Here is a 24,226-nt window from a genome sequence, read left to right on the forward strand (position 1 = left end):
AATATGAAAGTCGTGTTTCAGCATGGAGGGAGGCAGTGATCTTTTCACAGATTAACCTTTAAATGTGACTGGACAGGCACCACCGGCTTAAAAAAAAATCAACGCAAGGTGTTAGTAGCTACATGCATTTGCACAGCACTTTTTATCAATCGTCTACTTACACTTTAGAATCTATCACGTGTTTTTCTTTAGATGACAAAAAAAAGATTTACAATCAAACACCAGCAATATGCTTAAAAATCCTAAACGCAAGCTAATGGAATTTCTTATCAGAACTGGGAACAGTTATTTGGTTAAATTTAGTGTCTGATGCTGTGCGGCTGGTTGCGTGGAAACTGATCTCTCTCTCTCTCTCTCTCTCTCTCTCTCTCTCTCTCTCTCTCTCTCTCTCTCTCTCTCTCTCTCTCTCTCTCTCTCTCTCTCTCTCTCTCACACACACACACACACACACACACACACACTCACACTCACACACACACTCACTCTCCGCGTCCAGACGCGTCCACGGCTCGCGCTGCGTGGATCTCCAGCACTAAACTAGACGGAATATTTGCGCAAATGACAAATGCCGAGAAGAGCAGAGGAGATTTTAAAAGACAGAGAGGAAAAATGTAAGTCAGTCTTATGTTTGAATAAGAAGCACAGTGAACGCTCGCTCTTGCCTGCCAACGGGATTAAACGTGACAATATGCAGTAGCCTACACCTGACAGCTGTACAGTTAGGTTCATAATAATAGCGTAAACTATTGGTTTTATTTGTAATACCATTTTTCCTTCACAGGTAAGTGAATGAAGAACAACTATGTAGTAATTTTAACTAATATTTTCCAACTGATATTAACTAACTAATATCTTAGATTGCAGTTAATTAATGGGAACAATAACTTATGTTTTAAATAATGTTTTAAACGGTTCACTGATATATGTCACTTAACATCACTTAATTTGTCAGTTGACCTTTAGACTTTCAAGATAATTGGAAAGTTTGTGTGCCATGGCGATGCTGCGTGCTTTATGGCTATTGATAGGTCAAATGTATGTAGATTATTGATAAAAAAATAAAAAAAAAAGATTTATTGGTTCAAAAATAGTTCAGGTTGGCATTCAGGGCTCTGTGTAAACTATTACACACTCCAGCATTCAGGAGCACTCAGACATTGTTTGAAATTAATTATTAAAGAAGACTAGAAACGAGGATGCCCAATAGTTTGTAGACTAATAACTGTTTCTTATGGTTAAAGCTTTTGTTGGTTTCATAAGACATAAACTAAACCAAATGATGAGCTGCCGCACGCATAATTTATATGATAACAACCAAATGCTGTTTGGTGTACATCAAACAGCTATTATAATATAGTTGTTTTTGTTTGTTTGTTTTTACCACCAATCTCTGTTCTCTCACACACATTTTACCTTTACACTATACTGTGTAGGCTACTGTATAAAACTGTAAAAATGCAGTTGTTACCCTAAATATATTTCTACTTGATCTGGCCGTGAAAATTATTTTATGTTTTAATATAACATTATATAATTAAGTCATGTTAAATAAAGTTAGACATAATTTGAATATTACCATGTAAAATGGATTTACAGTGTTCTGCTGAAGACTAAATTTATGGTTTAGCAGTTAGAGAGGCGACATGATTTTAAATTCTGAAACATGGTTCTTTTGAACAATTGTTCAAATGAATGAATTCATAAAACCTGTAGAGACATATATATTAACATGCATCTCAGTGATGGTTGCTAAATTGGCACTGTACCCCCCAAAATTGCTGCCATCTTTGCTTTTGGGCAGTTGGTTTTTGAAGATTTTGAGCCTATTACTTGAGCCATAATTTGAATGTGACTAATCACTCTGAAGCTGCAAAAAAAAATGACATCATGGCAACTCTGATTGGCTAATGGCACCACAAGAATGTGCATAGTCCAAAGAACCTAGAGAAACTATCCTGAACTGTTATGTGAAAGGCAGCAAACAGGGGGAAATAGTCCATTTCATTTTATTTAGTCAGAATACATTGATACATTTGAATGGCCATCAAAGGTGAACTGATTTACTTTAACTTCAACTCATGTTAGAGCTCTCTATAGTCAGTCATCTATACCAGGCTGTCTTGTCTCATAATGCTTATTCAGAAAGAGCAACAAGAAAACTGCTTAAGAAAATGACAAAGTGGCCACGCCATTCCGTACACTTCAGATAAGTTCAGTTCAGCTCTGTCAAAGCTTCTATCCACCTTTCTTGTCCCAACTCGTAAAAAAAATATTTTTCATTCTCTTCACAATATACTATTTACTTGTTTGAGAGTCTGGATAAATCCTATGAAATTCATTGACAAGTCATAGAAGAAATTAGGAATTGATGAAGACAAAAATATCTGTGTACATGACTAGTCATAAAAATCAGATGAATTTCCATACTTCTATGAGTTGATTTGTGCTGATAAGTGGCGGTTTGGTGCGGGTCTGACTGATGGACCAGCATAGCTATGTTTTTCAAAAGGACATAATGCTGATAAGTTATTTAAGAAGTGTGGTGGGCTAACCAGCATCCCATGCAGCCGACAAGCATCCAAAACACATACATGAACTAATGTAGGGATGAGGCAGAAATAGTAATCATATGTCTGTAATTTGCGACTCTCATCCATTATGTTCATTAATATCATTATGTACATCACTGTTTTACTTTCCTACTCCAATCTAAACATATTTGTTGGCCTTTTATTGCAGGGTCAGGGTCACATCAGTTTTCTCCCCCAAAATGTTCTGTACTGAACCTTTTAACCTCATTTTTCATCCTTCTCTTCTTTCTTCTCTTCTGTAATGGAAGACTCGCTCCTCAGATTCTCTTGTTTCCTCTCTTGTTCTCTCTGTTGAATCATGTAAACATCCTGTGTGGTTTCTCCTCACCCCCTGCATGCTTCCCTCTCATGTCTTGTACATCCTTTACTCTGTCCATTCAGCTGCTATTGACTTTTCATTGTTTTTTTTCTGGCTCTCTCAGCAATACTTCTCTCCCAATCTCTGTTTTAGGTCTTTGTTGTCCTCATCTTTCACTGTCTGTATGTCTCTCCTTATGTGTCCGGCCCACACTATCACTTGCGAAAATGTCATGACAGAACCCTGTTGTGTATTCATGAGCGGTACAGCTTGGGGTTTGTGACTCTTATCTAACCTCCTCCACCACTTTGCTCATTTTTCCTAAGGTCAGACTTCTCCACTTTAAGAAAGAAAACGTTATGGGACAGCAAGGCTAAAATCAGTTTCTTTTTAAACCTGGGTAAATAACTGTCTTTATTTAGTTTTGTGTTTGGCAGGGGAAGACTTTGGTCAATGAAGCATGAAAGCTAAAGTAATGTCCTCCTTTCCCTCTTTCTCTTTCTCTTTCTCTTTCTCTTTCTCTTTCTCTTTCTCAGCCTTCAGTATTTGCCTGGCATTTCAGCTGCTTTTGTAGAACGTCTTATTTCCCCCTCCCTTCAACAAACAGTCCCTCCTTTAGGAGACTCCCACTCGTTATGTGATACTAAGAGGTACTTAGAGATCGATTTCATTTTTAATCTGCGTAAGTGGACAGTGGCGGGTCCGCTGCCATTTGTCAACTACAAACCCAGTGACTTTTATTCTTTCTGGTTTTGTTATTTAAAATTGAGAATTATAAGTACACTCCAAAAAAAAATAGATTTTTTGCTTCTTGTTCAATTTACTTAAAGAAAACAAATGAATCCAACAAATGAATTGTCCATTCAGATTACTTAATCCAATCGAGTTGAGAATATATTAATGATTTTATTTGTGTTAAAGAAAAAAACCTTTCATGGTTTGCACAGAGCTGAATAGGGAGAGTAAATGTTGAAATAAAGCATTATTTTCTGCATTTTTTTTTTTTTAACATGATGAAAATGTTTAATGTTCTATTATGTTGGTATTTAAATAGTTTCTGTTATGTTGGGGAGTTTTTTTGGTTTACCATTGGTGAAGTGTCGAGTATGCGCCTGGGTTGAGGACATGCAAACACAGTTCAAGTTTCTTTGATAATCACACAACAACTATGGGTGTTTGAGTATGAGTGTTATATGTCATGTGTGCAAAGAAAATACAGTCATGTAAAAAAGAAAGGACACCCTTTAGAATTTTATGGTTTTACGTATCAGAACATAATATAAATCATCTGGTCATCAGCAGGTCTTAAAATTAGGTAAATACAACCTCAGATGAACAACAACAAATGACATATTACACTGTGTCATTATTTATTTAACAAAAATAAAGCCAAAACAGAAAAGCCATGGGTGACAAACTAAGTACACCCTATGATTCAGTTGCTTGTAGAGTCACTTTTAGCAGCAATAAGTTGAAGGAATCATTTTCTATATGACAGTATCAGTCACTTGCATCGTTAAGAATTTTGGCCCGCTCTTCTTTACAACGTTGCTTCAGTTCATTGAAGTTTACAGGTATTTTTTTTATGCACAGCTCTTTTAAGGTCCCGCCGCAACATTTTACGTTAACTGGGCCAGTGCAACACCTTGATTCTTTAGTTTTTTCAGCCATTCTGTTGTAGAGTTTTTGGTGTTCTTGTGATCATTGTCCTGTTGCATGATAGCTGTTACTTTGGTATAGAGTGGAGTTCATGGTTGACTCAATGACTGCAAGGTGCCCAGGTCCTGCGCCTGTCCAAAGGACATTGTTCCAGATGTCTTGAGGTTTGTTTGAAGCTTTGCAAACCTAAGCCGTGCTGCCATGTTCTTGAGAGAAGAAGCTTTCTCCTGGCAACCCATCCAAACATGCCATACTCGTCCCTTCTTTTTCTAATTGTACTGCCATGAACTTTAACAGTTTACATGTTAACTGAGGCCTGTAGAGTCTGAGGTGTAGCTACTGGGTGTTTTGCGATTTCTCTGAGCATTGCACGGTCTGACCTTGAGGTGAATTTGCTGGAATGTCCGTCCCCTCCTGGGAAGATTGGCAACTGTATTGAATGTTTTCCACTTGTGAATAAGCTTTCTCACTGTATTATGGACTTGTCAAATAACCCTTCTCAGATTGATGGCAGCAACATTTCTTTTCTAAGATCATTGCTGATTTCTATCCTCCTTGTGAACACACAACTGAATGCTCCAGACCAGCAAACTGCCAAAACTTCTTTTGTGATCACAATAATAGCTGTAATACATAATAGAGAACTGGTGAATTATTATTATTATTATTTTATATATATATATAAAAATAAAAAAAATTTGGTGATACTGGTGGAAGCTGCAGGCTTTGGATTTATAAATAATTGTTCTTACAATAGTCTAGGTTGGACGTTATTGAAGCCAACTAAAGCTTCTGCTTCTAGAGCATGTTGCCTTGAAGATTTGTAAGAGGATAGCCGCTGCTTATATGGTGCTGATATATTAATGAGCTAAGGTGGAAAGCTATTTTTAGAAGGCTGGACAAAATAAATAAAAAAGTGTGAATTACAAGGCAGGTTGTTGTTCATCGTTACTTGCACTTTAGACAAAATGAGCTGCGTCTTAAGTGAAACTATTATTATGGATTACTGACCACAACGCTGGTGGGATTAAATATCCAAAATGGCAACCACAGTTCGAATAGCAGGCAGTGTTTCTTGCCTGCGCTCTCTTGTACTGTACATCATTTGGGCTATTGTCTTTTCCATCTGCAATATTTAGGACAACCAGTGTTTGTGGCAAGACTAAAGAAGTTAAATATAAGTATTCAAATTAAGATTTGTTTGGGGAGTTTATGAAACCCAGATATAACTTTGGCTCAGGATAAAGAAGCGTATTGCACCTTGCAAGTCCGATATGTTTGAACAAGATTAACTTCTTTAGTCTTGCCACAAACACTGGTTGTTTCAGTTTAACAAACTTAAACTGAAAACAAAAAACACTGAATATTTAAGTGTATCGTGCAAGTTCGGATATCCATAAAAACTGCATTTTCAATTGGATTTTACGTAGTGAAGAGACTTGCTTTTGCATTCTAAAGAAGTTAATAAATGTAAAATGTGCTTAAATCTACAGTAAAAATACATTGGGAAATAAATTTTCCCTATCTGTCAGTCACTTTGCACATTTTGGTTTTCCGATAGTGTGTTTGCTAACATGTCTTTGGATGGCAGGGTTATGGATAAATGTTGAGGGTAAAACAGCTAACAGCATCAAGCAGGGCAAAGCTGGTTTTCTGTAGCCAGTTGCATAAGCTGCTAAGACTAGTCTTACAAGTTATTCATCACATTTTTTGCTTTAGGACTGTTCATAAAATTTTCTAGTCAGTTACCTAAAAGCGTAGATTGGTTTAAGATGATACCAAAAAAGTATGTCTGATTGCCTCTTGACTAACTGCTAGTTGGTCATATTAGTACTTAAGACACATAATGGCTATTTTTATGCAACTGGCTGGTCTAGCTGATCTCCCAGTCTTAGCCAAGTTGACAAATTCTCAAAACCCATCTTAAACCAGCAAACAAGTCCAATCTGACCAGACTAGACAATATTTGTAGAGGTACTATATGCATTGTTTTAATACTGTTTATTAATAAGAAATTTCATAAATATTTATCAGGTGAACCCCATGAGAACTTTAGATGAATGAAAAAATGTATCAATTCTGAAACCATGGCAGTCCACTCTCACAGCTAAATGCTGTTTTTTACCACAACGTGCACTGTATGATTTCCATCAGACTCTGAGACAAGCTAAATAAGTTGTCTTGTCACAATGCCAGAGATAGGGAATGGCAATTATCTGCCTCTCTAAAACTTTTTATTTAGCTAGGCCTCTCTATCTAGTTAATTTAATATAATATATAACAGTTCTTGGTCCTTAAAAAAAGAAAACTCCTATGTGAGCAAAGGGAAGCCCTGCAATCCATGTGTGAGGGAGCAATCATGAACTAGCGATGTGAGAACTGAAACACCAATTGCATGTTCAACAGAAAATGTCTCACAGGGAATAAAAATGTAAGTGAACACCATTTCGCAGATGTGGCTAAGAGCAGTTCCAAGGAGACAGCAAAGTGTAAATAGGTTCAAAATCTATAAGGCAAATTTCTTGGTAACTCTGGCTTAAAATAAAAATAAAAATAAAGAAAAGGGCAGACATTATGTAACTGTTCTACCTATTTGAAGTTTCTAGACCTGAAACATCTTGTTCACATGCCTTGTCATCTTTTGTCAGTCCTGGATTACATTAATGCCTGTGGCAGAGCTGTGAATTTGGCCAGCATAGCTGACCATAGCAGGGATTTCAATCAACCAACACTTTTGAGGAAGTGCGACTTTTTCCCTTTTCAGCATGAGTGCATATTCTTTGAAGGTTTTCTGATGGTTTGAGCCTTGCTTAGCGTGTGTTGCATAAAGATTATAAAGCTGGTGAGTCAAAAATAATAGCTAAAAACCCCATTGTTTTGAGCTACAAGCAAACCATTTACCATGAGTAAATTAAAGGTGCTCTAAGTGATGTTGGGTGACGTCACTTCTTCTTGACGTTCAAAGTATTGTCAAACAAAACGGAGGCTAGCTTGACCCTCCCTCCTCCTCATCCCGTCCCCTTCCCCTCCCTCCTGTGCTTCCTGAAACAGTCATGAACCATTTAGAAAAAACAAACTGGATATACCCACCTGTCCAGCAAAAACAGAGCCACCTGAATGTCAGATTGGAAGCCCTTCTGCCGGTGGAGTTCTCGCCAACTTTTTGAACGCTTTTCCGATGTAAATTCAGGACTTCGCTCGTTCCTTCTCCTTTTCCCTATTCTTTGTTATTTGTTCATCGGAACGCCGTCTCTTTGGTCGTGTGTCAGCCATACCAAATTCTCAAGAATATACATTTTTAACATTAGTCGTTGTCGTTGTCTAGGACATCTCTCCTCTAGCTAACTTCCCTCTTCATGCTTCTCTCTCCTCCACTCCCCACACCCCCCTTCATGTGCACGCGCACTAACCCCCCAACCCCCACCCCCAAATCATTCTTGTTGGTTATTGGCTGGAACACTGTTTGTTATGTTTTGCGGTCCAGGCTGGGCCAGTTTGTTTTTCTTGCCGTTTGTGGAAGCCTGGGCTGTCTACAGAGACCTCGTTTTTTTTATAGTGTGTTCAGGGGACAGGCAGCTAGCGGATAGTGAAGAGATGTTTGCGGTATGTGACAAAAAATGTTTTGGCCTAAAAAACGTGTGACATCGCTTAGAGCACCTTTAAGATTTAAAGGTTAAGGCATCAATCTGCTTTTGAATCTGTTTATTACATCTGGGTTGTGTGGGTTTGTGATCCATCTGTATGTGTGTCTGTGTATACTACACATACATTAGAAGGTAGGCTATAATGCGTTAATTATGGGCAAAGTACAAATCCTTAAATCATAAGAGATTGGTGAGGCATTGCTGCAATAGATGACAAGAAAAAAGAAATTAGATTTAATAATAGATTGTACATGCAGTTAAACAATAGCATGGCTGCATTAATGGGTATTTGTGATGTCAAGACCATGGTATTAAATAGTATTAAATAGCACTGGATAATATAGAAAAAATATAATCTCTGCATTATTCATTCTTTTGACAACGTTTGAAATATAGATCAATATTTATGCATTTGCTCTGAAAGTGTTTAGGGATCATTTGTTTCAGTTAGATGAATCATTTTCGACCAAATGTTTTAATCAGTTAACAGAGTCTTGACATTCTCATACTTCAAAATCATTGGACACATGAAGCACACTGGCATTCCAAGAAAACCCATTCTGATCTTTACATATTTTGAAGTCTGAAACATTAAAGAAATATATATTCTCTATTAACTGGTTATGGTATTCTTCAATTTTCTAGGCTTGCAAGCTGTTGGGGATTTTGATGTTGGGTACAGCCTCCTGGATGTTCTCAGCACAGGTGATACTCCAAAGGGATTATGCCCGCTGTCCCACAATGCTGCTACCCTCAGGTTGGCTGCTTCGGCACTCTGTGGTCATGTGGTTGCTGTTTCACAGCTTGGTGCTGATGACACTGTGTTTCCACCACGCTGCAACTTCCTGCTCCAAACGTTGCTACTGTTCTGACAGCGAGGGCTCATTTGGCGGCAAGACCATGCGCTGCAGCAACCTGCATCTTACTGAGATCCCTCAGGACATTCCCAATGATACACGACGCCTCTACCTGGACTACAACCTCTTGACCAGCATCCCTGCCAATGCTTTTCATGATCTTCCACTGCTAGCTGAACTAGATCTTTCCCATAATGAACTGGCTTTGCTTGAACCTGGAGCCTTTAGAGGCTTGGCAGCCTCTCTGCAGTTTCTGGATCTCTCATCCAACCAGCTCACAATGTTGGACCCAGATGCCTTTGAAGGCGTTACAGCAAGATCTAACCTCACTGGAAACCCCTGGCACTGTGACTGCAGGCTGCAGACAGCCCTTCCACGCCTAGACCTAGAGCCTGTGTCTTTGACTGGCATTATCTGTCAGACATCTGAACCCTTAGACTCTGGAGCCCAAGGTGTGCCTTTCCTGCTGGCCAAAGACCTGGACCTGTGTGTGGTGCTCAAAAAGACCACGGATGTGGCCATGTTGGTGACCATGTTTGGATGGTTCACCATGGTCATCTCCTATCTGGTCTACTATGTGAGACACAATCAGGAAGATGCCAGGCGCCACCTGGAGTATCTCAAGTCTCTTCCCAGCAGGCAGGGCAAGTCTGAGGAGTCTTCCACCATCAGCACTGTGGTATAGTACAAGGCCAAGTGCTCATGACATGTGGAGGAAGCTTCTCAGGCTACCAAAAGGCAATGGGCACACTGGGAAATGGGCTACCTGTCTCTGAAGTTTAAAATCGATTAAACCCTTGGAAAAACAAAGACCCCTTGAATCATATACTACACCGCAAGTAACCATTCAGGATTGATCTGTACCCTCCCAAAGAACCAGAAAGAACTTATGCCATAGGATGCTTGGCCAGTGGAGTGCAATGTACACAATAGGGAAATGTGAAACATATCATGCTGAGACTGAAACCATCCACAGACATGCAGATGGACATAGATGGCTAGAGACAGAAGAAGGGAAATCACAGAGGCCATCTAATCTAATTCAGATGAATAATTGATTCAGAAATGGCCGAACTTGAGGCTCATCTTGACTAAGAGGTTTTTCTACTCTGCACGCTTTTAAAGGAGGCGTTGTCTGTTTTTTTTTTTTTTGGGGGGGGGGGGGGGGGGTTTCATTCTGTGGCTTTTTTAAAATCAGATATCCATTTGGCAGGCAACGCACGGAGCGTAAAGCACTCATCACACTGGGTATTTACAAAAAGTACTGTTGTTGTCCCTGCAGGCAACATAAAAATTTTACAGAGCAACACATTCTTGCATGCATCAATGAATTTTCAGGTGTCTCAGTAAACATAGTATACAAACTGTGCAAAAGTAAAAAGCACTGTCGATTCCTTTGATACTCATTGGTTAGGTTTTTAGAGAAGCACAGAGGAGCTATTTTCTTCATGGATCCAGCAGCGTTAATGACGTTGTGACTTAAAAGAAATAAACAGTTTGGCTTGTTATTTTCATGATCAGTCACTGTAAGATAAATCACTGTTAAAGTCATTTCAAGGGAAAACATTATTTAAAATGTTTCAAAACTTCTATGCTTAAAGATAATGAGACAATGTTGACGACCACATAGTGTGTTTGCACTGTTAGAGTGGATCCTTGGTATGTCACATCCAATACTGTGATTGTTCAGTTTCTTATGTGGAGTGCCAGCGAGAATAATTCAGAAAGTCTGCCAAGATAAATCATAAAATAGCCTGAATGTTCTGCCTGCATGATTTAATGTCTTCAAAGCTTTACAAGTCATACCCATAAATTAAGAAAATAGCATTTTCTTAATCCTTTACAAAAGGCAGTGAGGGGTATGTCATGAAATTACTCAGAAAAGTCCAAAACCTAATGAGCTGCCTACCAAGAAATTTGAAGGTGTCATATGTAATCATGACAAGAAAGCTGTAATTGTGCTGGCATTTGGCTATGTAGTCAGTAGGCCTAGATAGCAAGGCAGCTTTACAATAAGGTTTCATTTGTTAACATTAGTTAACTGCTTACTATATACAACCTTATTGTAAAGTGTTAGTGAAATAAATGATTTGCTGGTCATGCATATGTTGGATCTTTTGTTTCAGTGCAAGCAACAGAAAAGGATGACTTATGTGGCAAAATGAATAAGAAAAGGTATTTGATTTTTCCTGTTTGCTTGAAAGTGTTATCTGTAGTGCCAACATGGCATTGTTTTTTGGTCTCAGTGATATCAGGGTGTATTCAATCCATTGATCCTAACAAGAAATGTCATGCTGAAAATGAAGGTAAACTCTGAGAGGTAAACCTTATTTTCATTTGTAAAACTACTTTATTTTTTACTTTAAATATGGATTGTGCACTTTCAGCTTTACCAAATAAACAAAAATAAATACAAAGAAATAACAATCATAATGAATTACACATATATATATATGTAGGATACATTTTTCACTATGTAAATTGTTTAAATTCTGCATCACTTGAATAAAATCCTAGAAGCTCAGTCGATTGACGAGTTGTGTCAGAACACATTCCAGGCTATCTTTAAAAGCTTACATTCACATACAAACATAATGGCCTGCATCAATGCAGGAAGCTACAGAAGTTGCCCCAGTACAAAATGACATGACAAATAAAAAATTAAATCAACAGATTATGTATGATGGTTGTCTCGTAATGTCTACACTACAGCATAACTAACATTTGTAATATTGCAATACATTTGGCAAATTTTCAAGGAAAATTCCAAGTGCTATACAAAATGTATCTTGACTAACTAAAAAAATGTTTACTAACCATTTCTGTGTGATTTACATCCAATTTTATAACTTTTTTGCATGCTTTAACAACTCCTAAACCCTTAAACATCAGTAAATTTACAGTGGTAACAGAATTATTGTAAGTGCTTTAATACAACTTTAGTCTTGACATTTCTGCTTTTAAATCCTCTAACAGTTGGACCCATTCTGTGGCATTGAAGGTGCATCTCCATAAACCTCATTTTTCAAATTTTAATTTTTACTTACCGGTATTTATTTATTCATCATCATCATTATTATTATTATTATTATTATTATTATTGTGGTAATCAACATTGTGCTATTAACACTGTTGCATGGGCTTGACTTTTATTTACTTTTTATCACTTGCAAAATCACTTAAAGATTGGACAAAGTGTTTGATATAGCATAATATTCAAGCTATTGCTGCATTATAAAGTATCTATACTGTGCATCCTATGTCAACACAGTGAGTGTCTTTTAAACGAGAAGTGCCAATTATCTCAGGAGTGCCAATTAAACTTTCACAAACTTTTCACAGGATTTTATGTATGTGAGTGAATGCAAGTGAGTGAAGCTGGCCACTGGCATGTTTTAGTTAGAGGCTGTTCTTATAGCTTAACGCATTAGCAACAACAAGGTTATGGATTAAATTCGAATGCATTTTGACTGCAGTGAGAAATGCTTTGGATAGAAATGTCTGGCAAATGTTTTTTTTTTTTTTTTTGGCATCTGCCTCAATTTCAAGGTCCCAGAAGAGCCTTGACAGACACTAATTTACTCCCAAAACACCATTTTAAAGGTGCAATTTAAGCCATTTATAATGCATGCAATATTCTAACATGCCAATCAAGTGTGAAGACCAGAGGCCTCAGAGGTGACGAACCTCCTTCTAGACGTGGTTTCCTTCCTGGGCTGCTGTAAAGTAGATTTCCCTGCCCTGGACTGTTGCCCAGGGTTACCTTGAGGAATCTTATGGCAGCTTTGGATGTTATGAAAAGGCATTCCAATGGGGACCGGAAATTCGAATACGGGAGAAGAAAAACATGACCTAGTCTAGTTACAGAGCCTGAAATAGCTTAAGGCCCATATAACATACTGGCAGAAGAATGAGAGACCTAAACATTTGTTCTTCAATCAGAGCTGTTAGCTGTTAGCGGTTAAATACAGAAAATAATAGGAGGAAATCATATGGTCAACATGAACTGCTGTCTGCAAACCACTGAATTTCTGTAACATGGGGTATTGTGAAGTGAAATGTGGTTTTCAATAAGAAATAATTTAGAACATCTGAATGTCTGCAGATAAACCTCTCTATCTCTATCCAGTGTTATTATAGTATTGATTTTAAAATTAGTTTATTTTTATATTATTCTCGATTTTAAATTTAATTTGTTCGTTTTTGTATTGTAAAAACAATTCTATTTAGTTACTCAAGTCATTACTTTAGTTTTAGTAATTTTAGTTACCATTAGTTACCGTTCTAATTTACCATTTTTAGCACTAACACATTTGCTATCATCTCCATATGATACGCACAACATGAACAAGTTTTGGAGACCCTCTGGTTGGAATTGTCATAGCGTGGGGTTGTAAATGTAGATATTTTGAAAAAGTGCAACTGTAAGTGTTTATTCTGATATTCTAACTTTTTTCAATATGATGCATCATTCATGTCCATAGAACAGATGACAAACGGAATGAGTTAAATATACCATTATTTTAATTCCTTGTGCCTTATGAAAAATATTGAACCCCATTTATATCATTGATATCCTTGAGCATTTTGAGAAAGAAAACAAAGAAAATCGCTAAGAAATTGTGTGGTGGCCCTCAACCGGTCTTCTGTGTATTTTTCTAGCAGATCTAACAGAGATGCTGGGTTCAGATCAAGTGCCGAGATTTTAATGAGCAACGCTGATAACTAACAATTCTAAGTACTGAATCCCAAGACAATTTCCAAAGGGTCAAAATAAGCAGTCAGACATGATGAAGGATAAACAAATGCAGATCACATAACTTAAAAGCACATGTACTGTAGAAGATAACTGGATACAAGAAAACAGGAGTCAGATGAACCATGACAGACAGGACTATGATTATAGAAAATTGCAGTGGCAATTACATTCAAGACTTGACAAAAACTGCACAGAGAGTGAATGAGACTATAAATACTCAACTGTGAAAAATGATGAGCAGGTGTGAGCAATCAAGATTTCAATTCCGTAAATCTTGGTTACAGCGACTTCGGTGAGTAAAACAATCAGCAGACATTCAAACACTTTGATGAATTGTGAATGTATGAAAACAGAATTTCATAACATTATCAATTTGAAGGTTGTTCTGGCAAATATAAAGTCTTATTCTTTGAATTATGGGATAATGGTAAATGTTTTTCTCATCTGAATTGATCAGATCAGTGTTGTCAGATCAGCAAGAAGCAATGGTTGTTAGTGTTATGAATCAAATCTAGTCATGACATGAGGCAGCAATTGTGCAAGTGGATGAAATTAAAGTGCTGCAGCGCAACGCTATTGTCTGGCTTCCAAAGACTTGGTACATAAATCATAATTTAAATCGTTTAAAAATATATATATATTCATTTTGGGGAGAAATATTCTTTAAGGAAGGCATCAATTTCTCCATTAAGGATCAGTACTTTAGATGGTAAGTCTTTCAAATCTCACTCTCACTCAGACATGTGACAAAAATGGAAGCAGAATCAGACAACATATGGAGACAGTATATATTTACACACAATTCATCATTGCAATTCAAAACTTGTACAGTATGTAGTTGTAGCCAAAAGACGTTTGTCCCAGACCGCTCAATAGAACAGTAAATTAAGAGGTCCAGCAGCTGTTTGCGTGTGTGTGTGTGTGTGTGGGGGGGGGGGGGTAAAAGGTAATGTTACAGTCTTCTACCAAACACACACCTGTTGCCTCAGGTTCATTTACATTTCAAACTAGCTCACCTTGCACTTTGGGAGGAGGAGAGTCGAAGAGTGTGTCTGTGTGTGTGTACGCTCAGGAATATTTTCTGCCTAATAATGGACACAGTTTTGTGTAAATAAAATTGCATTATTTTTTTTAATCATTGAATTGAATCTGCTTGTGTTTCATGAGGCTTGATATGTGGACCCTTACAAACATCTAGTGCAGTATCATGCATGGCATCAAATGATAACCATTCTTGATATTTCTTCATATAACCATATTCATATAGCATTTACATGATACTTTAGCGTATTTCATATTTACTATCTAACTGTCTCTCACTTTGTTTTGCTGCATTCTGTCTCTGTGATTCTATGAACAACATTGCCCTCTACAGGTAAGTACAAAGTTTACCGTTACTGCATGGTCACAAAACACTTTCATGACAAATATGTAATTCCAAACTAACCACACTTTGTGCAGCAAAGAACTCAGAACCCTGCGGATCTGACTTACAGGTTGTTGTTGTTTTGTACACAATTGCTTACATTAACATTCTAAATAACACACAGTGAATGAAACATGACACTCAAGGAGCAAAACCAGCCCAGGGGCCTCATTAGGCCTAACCGTTGCGTACACACAAAACAGGCTTTGAAAGAGGCGTACGCCACTTCCGACGCATAAATTGTGAATTATATTGACTGGAAAATGTGTGTACCTGCAAGCAAACGCTGACCCATGCGTACGAACGTTTTGGAGACAGAGCAGTTTGGCGCACCGACGGTGAGCTGGAGTTAAATGTATTTTTGGTCACCTTTAGACAGAAAATTTAAAGAAAATGATATATATACAGAAAGATAATGCAAATATAATTTCACTCACCAAGCCTATCACTTGAAGCAAATATCCATCCCTTTTTAAATGTCCGTGCCAGCGAGCGCGTTGGGCCGTTTAGTGAAACTGACGGCATATATAATGGTAGATGAAGTAAATCTTCATTATGAGTCCTAATCATAAATACAGAGCATGTTCACAATAACAGTTTAAATAAATAAAAGAATGATTTAAACTATATTTTACTTCTGATATAAACATTTAGATTAAATATGACATTCTAATTAATGGAGTTAAACACTAAAAATTACCTGAAATCATTGAGATACTGAGAAGTTGCAACATTTTATATATTCAATAAATAGAAATATTTGTAGTGGATGTGATGCATTTGAACACTTTTCCTGTGGCGTGCTGTGTTTTAATGTTTTCACTACAGAGAGAATTGCTTATCATGCATAGAAGATTGTCTGAGAAAATATTTTCGTGCAAATAATGCACAAGAAGGCCTATCTGTTTCCATTAAAATATAAATCAATTAAAAACACTATTTGGTCAGTGGAAAAGATTGAGAAAACCTTTCTCTGAAATGTAGCCTATTTTATAGCCTACTATTTTACTTTTTTTTTTTTTTTTAAAGGCAAGGATAGGCTGCTAAATTATTTTATCAATGTAATGTGGCAGCACATCCGTATCTCATGTTTTCCAAATGTCTTGTACCGTTAATATGTACGACCAAAATATGCAGATGAGGATATGCATAGAAAACGAGGCATTGTAAGCTCCATATTTGGTTATTTTGGGGAGGTGATGCATGTGTGCACAATCTTCCGCTGACTGGAATTTATAAAGGGTATTTTGCGCAGGTTCTGGCATTTTGTCATTTTTGGCTTTCGGGCGCACATACACTTTTAGTAAGGATCCTACGCACGTTTTATAAATGAGACCCCAGATCTTCACAATTATAAGCATATTATCAGCCTCACACTTTTCGCAAAACACTAAACACAGTGTTTTGCAAAAGAATATACACTACTATCTTCAATTAGCATATTCTGTCATGATAATCTATAAAATCGCTCCTTTAGGAACTGTTGTAAGATGCCTACAGAGTGACATGCTATTGCATTTGTGTTACATACTGTATTGCATGTGAAAAGACGGATGCGACAGCCTGAGCAGACTCACAAATGTGCTCTACTACAAAAACTCTTCCTCTTCTCAACATGGTTCCCGGGTGCAGGGTTTATGTCAATTTTAGGGTTAGTGATGTCACTAATCCGGGAGGAATGTTGTGTAGTCCCTACAAGCCGTTTGTTGTAGTCCTTACAAAACTATTTCTTTAAAAGCAAATATCTTCCTTTGCTTTGAACTTTGAGCGCTGTAACTTTGCAGATGTTGTTTATGCTTAAACAGCAATATTACACACTAACTAAAGTTAGAAAAGTGAAATCAAAATCATAATCGACCACCCCTTTAAAACACTTCCACAAAGGATACACCTGTGAATCCTCACTCATAACTCCTCAGGAAGCTTCCTCACTCCTCGATCCATGCCTCCTCACAGTGCAATTGAGATGTCCTTCAGGATGGCTGAGCTCGATCGGTTTCCAGGTTATAGGATGGAGGACGGAGGAGCGAGGAAACGAGGAGGGATATTGAGAAGCACCCAGAGTGTGAACAGATCCACACTTCGAAAATCTTCCTGAAATAGTTGACCATCCGTGGACTTTTGATAATTCTTTTTTCAACATACTATGCTTTGGAACACACCTCTTCACACATTTAATCTCACATAAGGATGGATAGTATATGGACATTGGGAGGCAGGGAGAGAGATATTTGGAGGCCATGATTGATAAGGGCCAATGGAGAGAATATGGCCAGGACACCAGGGTTAAACCCCTACTGTTTTAAAGGTGCTCTAAACGATGTCACGTGTTTTTTTTTGGGCTGAAACATTTTTTGTCATATACAGCCTGGGTTGGCTAACTGCCTGTCCCCTGAACACACTGTAAAAAAAAAGGCGGTCTCTGTAGACAGCCCAGGCTTCCACAAACGGCAACAAAAACAAACTGGGCCAACCTGCACCACGCAACATTACAAACAGTGTTCCAGCCAATAACCGACAAGAATGATTTGGGGGTGGGGGTTGGGGGGTTAGGAGGAGGGAGGGTCGAGCTAGCCTCCGTTTTGTTTGACAATACTTCGAACGTCAACAATAAATTACGTCACCCAACATCGCTTAGAGCGCCTTTAAAGGAAGTTCCATGACCACAGAGAGGTTTAACCTCTGTATAACATCTCATTCAAAGGACGGTGCTTGTTACAGAATAGTGTCCCTGTCACTATACAGTCTGTGGCATTAGGAGCCACAGAGACTACAGATTGAGCACCCCCTGCTGGCCTCACTAACACCTCTTCCAGCAGCAACCTTGTTAAAAAATCTATATAGAGCAAGAATTCATTATCTGAATGTCGTGCCATCATAATTTGTGATTGTAGCACTTTAAATCAAGAGTAAGTATGTGTTCTGTCTGTCTACTCTGAGCGAGTTCATGCTAATGGAGGGTTTCGTGCGAACACACAGAATTTAGCAACAACCCATCTTCCCCTTTCTCTGTCTGTGAAGCTGTCTGTCTGTTTCTGTTTTCTTTCCGACTCTCACAATGAAAACAGACAAATCTTTTTTCTGGTAAAATTGGACATTTCTGTTGATACATGATGCGATGGTGATGTCACATTTATTTTGCTTATGTCTTACACATTATACTGCTTTCCTTAGAAACCTTTCTTCCCCTTTCCCCTCATCTCGTTGACACTATCTCTTCCCCCGTTTCCTTTGATGGAAACTCTGCCTGTGAGATTACACAACATCATACATTTCTACCATGTGCTCAGTGTCATCATGACAGAGTAAGAAATTTGTGATTTTTGACTCAACTCATCAAATCTATCTATCTATCTATCTATCTATCTATCTATCTATCTATCTATCTATCTATCTATCTATCTATCTATCTATCTATCTATCTATCTATCTATCTATCATCTATCTATCTATCTATCTATCTATCTATCTATCTATCTATCTATCTATCTATATATCTATCTATCTAATAGTTAAAAGTTATTTTAGTTATTCTAATAGTTCTTACCTCTGGACTGACATCATTCTAACAATTAATCTAATATATAATTAGTTCAGCAACAATCTCCAAGGAAGCCTACTTAATGTAATCTTGAGGACTATTATTTAAAATAATAATTGCTTACGTAATATATTAGCTCATAGTCGTACCCATTGCAAATCTACACAAACTTATCGAATCAGTAATGAAAATCCAATTGTACGTCATAACAGATTGGCAGCGGAAGTTGAGGTTAGTGCAACATGGAATTTCAGGGGTGCATTCATTTAACCCATACAGTACATGACCTTATGAAGCAATACTGATATATTTGAGAGTATCTGTCTCATCACTGTTTCTATTTCTGCTTGGGAGTGAAAGATGATAATTCAGTGGTTCCAAAAATACACTTTGTCTTGTATAATCCATGGGAAAGAAAGAGTGCAATACTGACATCAAGAGACTTTTTGGGTCACACAGACTTTGAATACACCCATGCTGAATGAAAGTTAAAGATGGTACATCATAATATAATATAATATAATATAATATAATATAATATAATATAATATAATATAATATAATATAATATAATATAATATAATATAATATAATATAATATAATTAATATAATATAATTAATATAATATAATATAATATAATATAATTACAGTAATATAATATAATATAATATAATATAATATAATATAATATAATATAATATAATATAATATAATATAATATAATATGTAGTCATATTTTCTCTTGACCATAGATGGCGGAAAAACTCATATAAACATTTAATGAGTAGCTATGCTCTTATTAACTTTGTCATTTCATCTGAATATCAACATTTGTGAGATTTAGTCATGAAAACCTGTTTGATTAATTTATCTAATTTTGTTCTCTGAAAAATAGTGATTTGTGACATATTATAATGAATATCAAATGCTTTTTTGGCTATTTGTTATTGAGGGATTTGTGGACACATTCATGTTTTTAGATTTGTGAAGTAATTTTTATTATTATTTTGAAGTCAAAAGGTAAAATTAGACCCTTGGGGTGAGATGGCCTCTATGTAAAAGTATTGTGCTATTACACGTACAATAGCTGTTTCTATTTATTTTTCTTAACACATTGGCTGATGATGACTGTCCCTCAAAACCAAAAAAAAAAAAAAAACTCTGAGCAAACTATCTTAATAATCTTAAAAATAAGTTTCATTTACTATATCCAAATTATGCTTTAATAATCTCAGATTTGGTATTATTCTCTGTTCATGATGTTTTATTTTTTAATAGAGTTCAAGTGAATGTAGTAAAAAGTGGCTGTAGTAAAATAAAACTGTCTAGCATTTAGCTACATAATACACTGTATCATAACTATCATTAATAACATTTAAAAATTACATTGTTCATTTAGTTAGTAAGAATAACTTGGAACTTTTTTATGATATTTTTGTATATACTCATATATGAATGTACATGAACTACTGGTCTCTCAAGTATTATATAATGTTTGGTATGATTTATTAATGCATAGTCATCAATAACCTTAAGTATGCTTTGACCCATAATTGGTCTGTCTACGTCAGTGTAAAAAAAAGAGGAATTTCCCCTGCAGGATATATAAATTCTGAACATGATGGGGCTTTGTTACTGCTGGAGTCTGGTGACTTTGTACATTTTCTTTTTCATTGCTGTTGTTATAATGAACTTCCAGGGTAAGCCTTTTCATTTTTTAATTATATGAAAAGTTTTTTGTTTAATATACTGTTTTCAATAATATTTGCATAATGCTATACTATTTATACCACTTTAATATTGGTTTATAAGATTGATGTATTAATTAATATAAATTAATAAGTGTTTGGAAATAAGTTTGGTAACTACAGTACCAGTCAATTAGAATCAGGTGCATTTATGTGAAATCATGATGTCCAGCCATGACTGAAGCACATGTGAGTGTTTGAGCCATGAGTGTGAGATCTGCATCACAGTTACGCACTTCTAATTGCGTCTCTCTCTCTCTCTCTCTCTCTCCTCCTGTAGCTCTGTTATTCACGTTAGTGGGAATCGTGGGAATCGTGAGATCTGCCCCTGTCCCTCAGAAATCGGACATTATGGACAAGGAAACTATTGAACAGGCACACAGTTTAATCAGCGAAATTCTTAAAGATATTCCTACAGTGCACACAGCCTGGATAAACAGCAAGGTAAGCACATCTGTTTCAGGGCTGCACAACGTCCTCCATACTAAGAAGAGTAGTCAATCAATATGGGGTTTTCACTGATTGATTCTTAAACGTTTTCATTTGGTCCCTCTGAACTTGAATATTTGGTAACATGCTTGCTATTTAACCTATTTATAGACTTTTTACATGTGCATTGGCTTGTGGTTAGTCTAGTGGCCACAGATCTGGGCTGGCAATTGAAGAGTTGATCTTTGAACATATCACCATTGTGCCCTGGATTAAGAACTGAACTGCAAATGTTAATACAAAAATGTTTGCCTTAACTTCATATCCATAGCTATCAGTATATATAACTCTACAAGCATACAATTTTTGGACGCGTTTGGACACTTTGGTCACATTTAAATCCGACTGGCATCTCACCAGATTCTAAAACCTTTCTCAGAATAACCTCACTTTGTAATGAATTAAAAAACATTAAATGAGTTTCACAGCAGAGTTTCCTAGAGTAACCATCAGTGTAGTTCGCATTAACTGTGGACTGTGTTCGACATTGTCTGACAACCATAACATGTCCAAATACATTTTGGGGCCTCTGTATGCAAATTTACTTTGCTCTGGCATGTCTGTGAGGTTTTAGAGTATGAATCCATGGTGTACAAGAAATTGTGTCCTGTCGTGTTTAAACACGTCAAATGCTTATCTTTTCTCTCAGAGTCTGACTTTGGGGCACAACTCAACTAGGCTGCAGCTGCAGTACTTAAAGACACAAATGATACCCTCTGCCCCAGTTCTCCAGAACATCTCTAGTAACTTCAGTCTGGTGAGTTTCATTCCATTTTTTTTTTTTTTGTTTACAGGAATGAATGCCATTTGCCAAGTCAAGCATGTCTGTTGCTCTTCATCATACTTAGCTAAGGCTAAGAATATATATATAAATCCCTAAAACTGTGTAGTACTGTAAAGTACTGCACCATTTGTGCCTCAGACATGAATGATATTACGCCTACTCTTGATTTCTGAGAGACGCACCGAGATGGCAACGAGGCTATTTAATTTGTGATCTGGCTGTGGTCATTTCATTTATAGAGTTACACACACACACATTAGTGCATAGTGATTTTAGTGGTTTATGTGTAGTATCGTTCTATCCCTTGGCTCAGCTGTTATACAGCAAACACAAGGAGTTACTGTGTCTGCCGAATTCTTTTCCAGTTATCTGGTAGAATTCGTTATTTTGTTTTGAAGCCATTATATGTGCCTTTCTGAATAAGGTATTCAGTTTTTGGAGCATCCGATTGTGCTATTCCTTTTCTAAGCAATCAGATTTTTGTAAAAAAAATGAAAATAAAATTGTAAATTAAACAAAGATTATTGAAGTACATTTTACAAGAAAATACTATTTCAGTCTTTCTTCTTCAAAATTTCCTGTTTTGTTTTTTGTTTTTTTAAGCTAACATTTTTCATGTTGTTCAAATACTTATTAGGGTTCTTTTATGGACTTTATGATGGCAGATTTTCAGAGGAACACAATTTAAAAGACAAATAGAACAGGATTGAAAGTTCAGCAAATAAATTGTGAGATCTCTCCGTTATTGTCACAGGAAACCTGCTTTGCTCACATAGTGAAGGGACTGCAACTACATCTGAATCTCTTGAAAGAGATCAGCAAATCAACCATGCTGAACCAGACAGACGAGGTGAAAGGACTTCAGGCTGAAATTCAAGATCTTCTGCATCTAATCGACAAGGTATGGAGTTAGACTTGGTGACTGTTCTTCTGTTAAACCAAGAGGAAATTTATATGATTGTTTTGTACTACTATTTTGCAGTCTCAGTTCCTGAATTGCATGAGTGTTAGTCATGGCTTGATTTAGAAACTTTTAAGCACTGCTAAATTTAAATCATGTCTGGAATCATATTGCAGTGTCCCTCTTAGGACAGCAATCAAGTAGTGTGTTTAATCTAAAGTAATTTAAATAGGGAAAGTCAACCTGATCTTATGAAAAGTAATAAGATAATATTACGTAAAAAAAATAAAAAAAAGACTAATCAAACATATACCTACCAATGAAGCCTATTGTAATAAGAAAAAAAACCCTATAAAAGTCTTACTTATGATCAAAGTGTGTTGGGAGGGTGCAACTTTTGGTTTTATTTCCAAATGCAGTTTAATGGAACTGTCTAATAATATATTGCATGTTTGAATGCTTCATGTATTTATGTATTTTCACAGTTGCAGAAACAGGCAGGATTTGACCAGTCAAAGCAGGAATCAGACAACCATCATGATCTGACCAAACATCTGACAGGTGAATACATGACTCAGGTGGCAGCCCACCTCACTCTGCAACAGCTTCAGGACTTCAGTAGTGACGTCCTCCGCAGTATCCTCAGTATGACCATCTCAGAGAATACTATCACTGTGCAGCTCTAATGCACAAAATGTACTTCAGTTTTAATGTGAACACTTAGTGACGACAAGGGTGAATTGGAAAGTTTAGTCTTTGTCCACTGCACTCTCTCTCTCTCCAGAACTATGACCGATCAAAATTGTAACCTTGTAGTGCCGGTTTTTTTTCATACATTTTTCCCATAAGGAAATTGAAAAGAAAATCTTAGTTCAAACATTACAAGCCATAAAGCCATATATAGTGGAATATATTCAAGTATTTTGACAGGATAGTGAGACCTGATTTTGTAATTTCATGGGTACTTCAATGGAGTAGGCGTTCAGTTTGTCTTTTTAAAAGGATTATAGGTTAAAAATACATTTCTCTATGGAGAAAATGAACCCGACTTATGCACTCTATAGAGTAGCCTACGCATAGTTAGAGAAATCAGGCTGCGCACATACAGCACTGTACCCTGATGTATGTGTAAAAACTGAAGTATACTTTGCGATGCAACATGGTAAAGTGACAAGCAAAACAAACAAACAAACAAACAAAAACTGCTGATATGTTCTAATGGTACATTTACACAACGACGATGTACTAAAAACAGAAACGTTTTTCCTTTGAGGTTTTGCAAAGATTCCAGTACAGACGACAGCATTGTCAAAACGATCCCTGTACACACAAATCCACGAAAATGACTACAAATGCTGTAGTATGCATGCCAGGCCAGTAGTTGGCGATGCTACTTTGTAAATAAACATTGCACGCCTATTGATTGAACATGTAATTCAAACATCAACATGACATTCAAACATGGCATCAACGTTATCACAAATTAACTTTTTTTAATTTATTTTTTTACACATAGGCGATAACGGA

General features: G+C 36.7%; 2 protein-coding genes across 3 annotated transcripts; both read left to right on the forward strand.

Annotated features, from left to right (window-relative positions):
* Positions 1 to 339: 339 nt before the first annotated feature.
* On the forward strand, positions 340 to 11,717 carry lrrc3ca (leucine rich repeat containing 3Ca). 2 transcript variants are annotated; one of them, XM_082152363.1, is made up of 2 exons: positions 340 to 611; positions 8,838 to 11,717. In XM_082152363.1, exon 2 carries the CDS (start codon positions 8,862 to 8,864, stop codon positions 9,732 to 9,734), a length of 873 nt encoding a protein of 290 aa, XP_082008489.1. In that variant the 5' UTR covers positions 340 to 611; positions 8,838 to 8,861; the 3' UTR covers positions 9,735 to 11,717. The 2 variants fall into 2 exon arrangements, with proteins under 2 accessions (XP_082008489.1, XP_082008490.1); XM_082152364.1 differs by lacking the exon at positions 340 to 611 and adding an exon at positions 645 to 781.
* Positions 11,718 to 20,425: 8,708 nt separating this feature from the next.
* On the forward strand, positions 20,426 to 23,953 carry csf3a (colony stimulating factor 3 (granulocyte) a). The gene is made up of 5 exons (XM_082151395.1): positions 20,426 to 20,477; positions 20,806 to 20,969; positions 21,664 to 21,771; positions 22,553 to 22,699; positions 23,185 to 23,953. The coding sequence occupies exons 1-5, from the start codon at positions 20,465 to 20,467 to the stop codon at positions 23,383 to 23,385; spliced, it is 633 nt and encodes a 210-aa protein (XP_082007521.1). The 5' UTR covers positions 20,426 to 20,464; the 3' UTR covers positions 23,386 to 23,953.
* The last annotated feature ends 273 nt before the right edge of the window (positions 23,954 to 24,226 follow it).

Source organism: Leuciscus leuciscus (genome assembly GCF_965113295.1).
Source record: "Leuciscus leuciscus genome assembly, chromosome: 21".
Taxonomy (NCBI): Eukaryota; Metazoa; Chordata; class Actinopteri; order Cypriniformes; family Leuciscidae; genus Leuciscus; species Leuciscus leuciscus.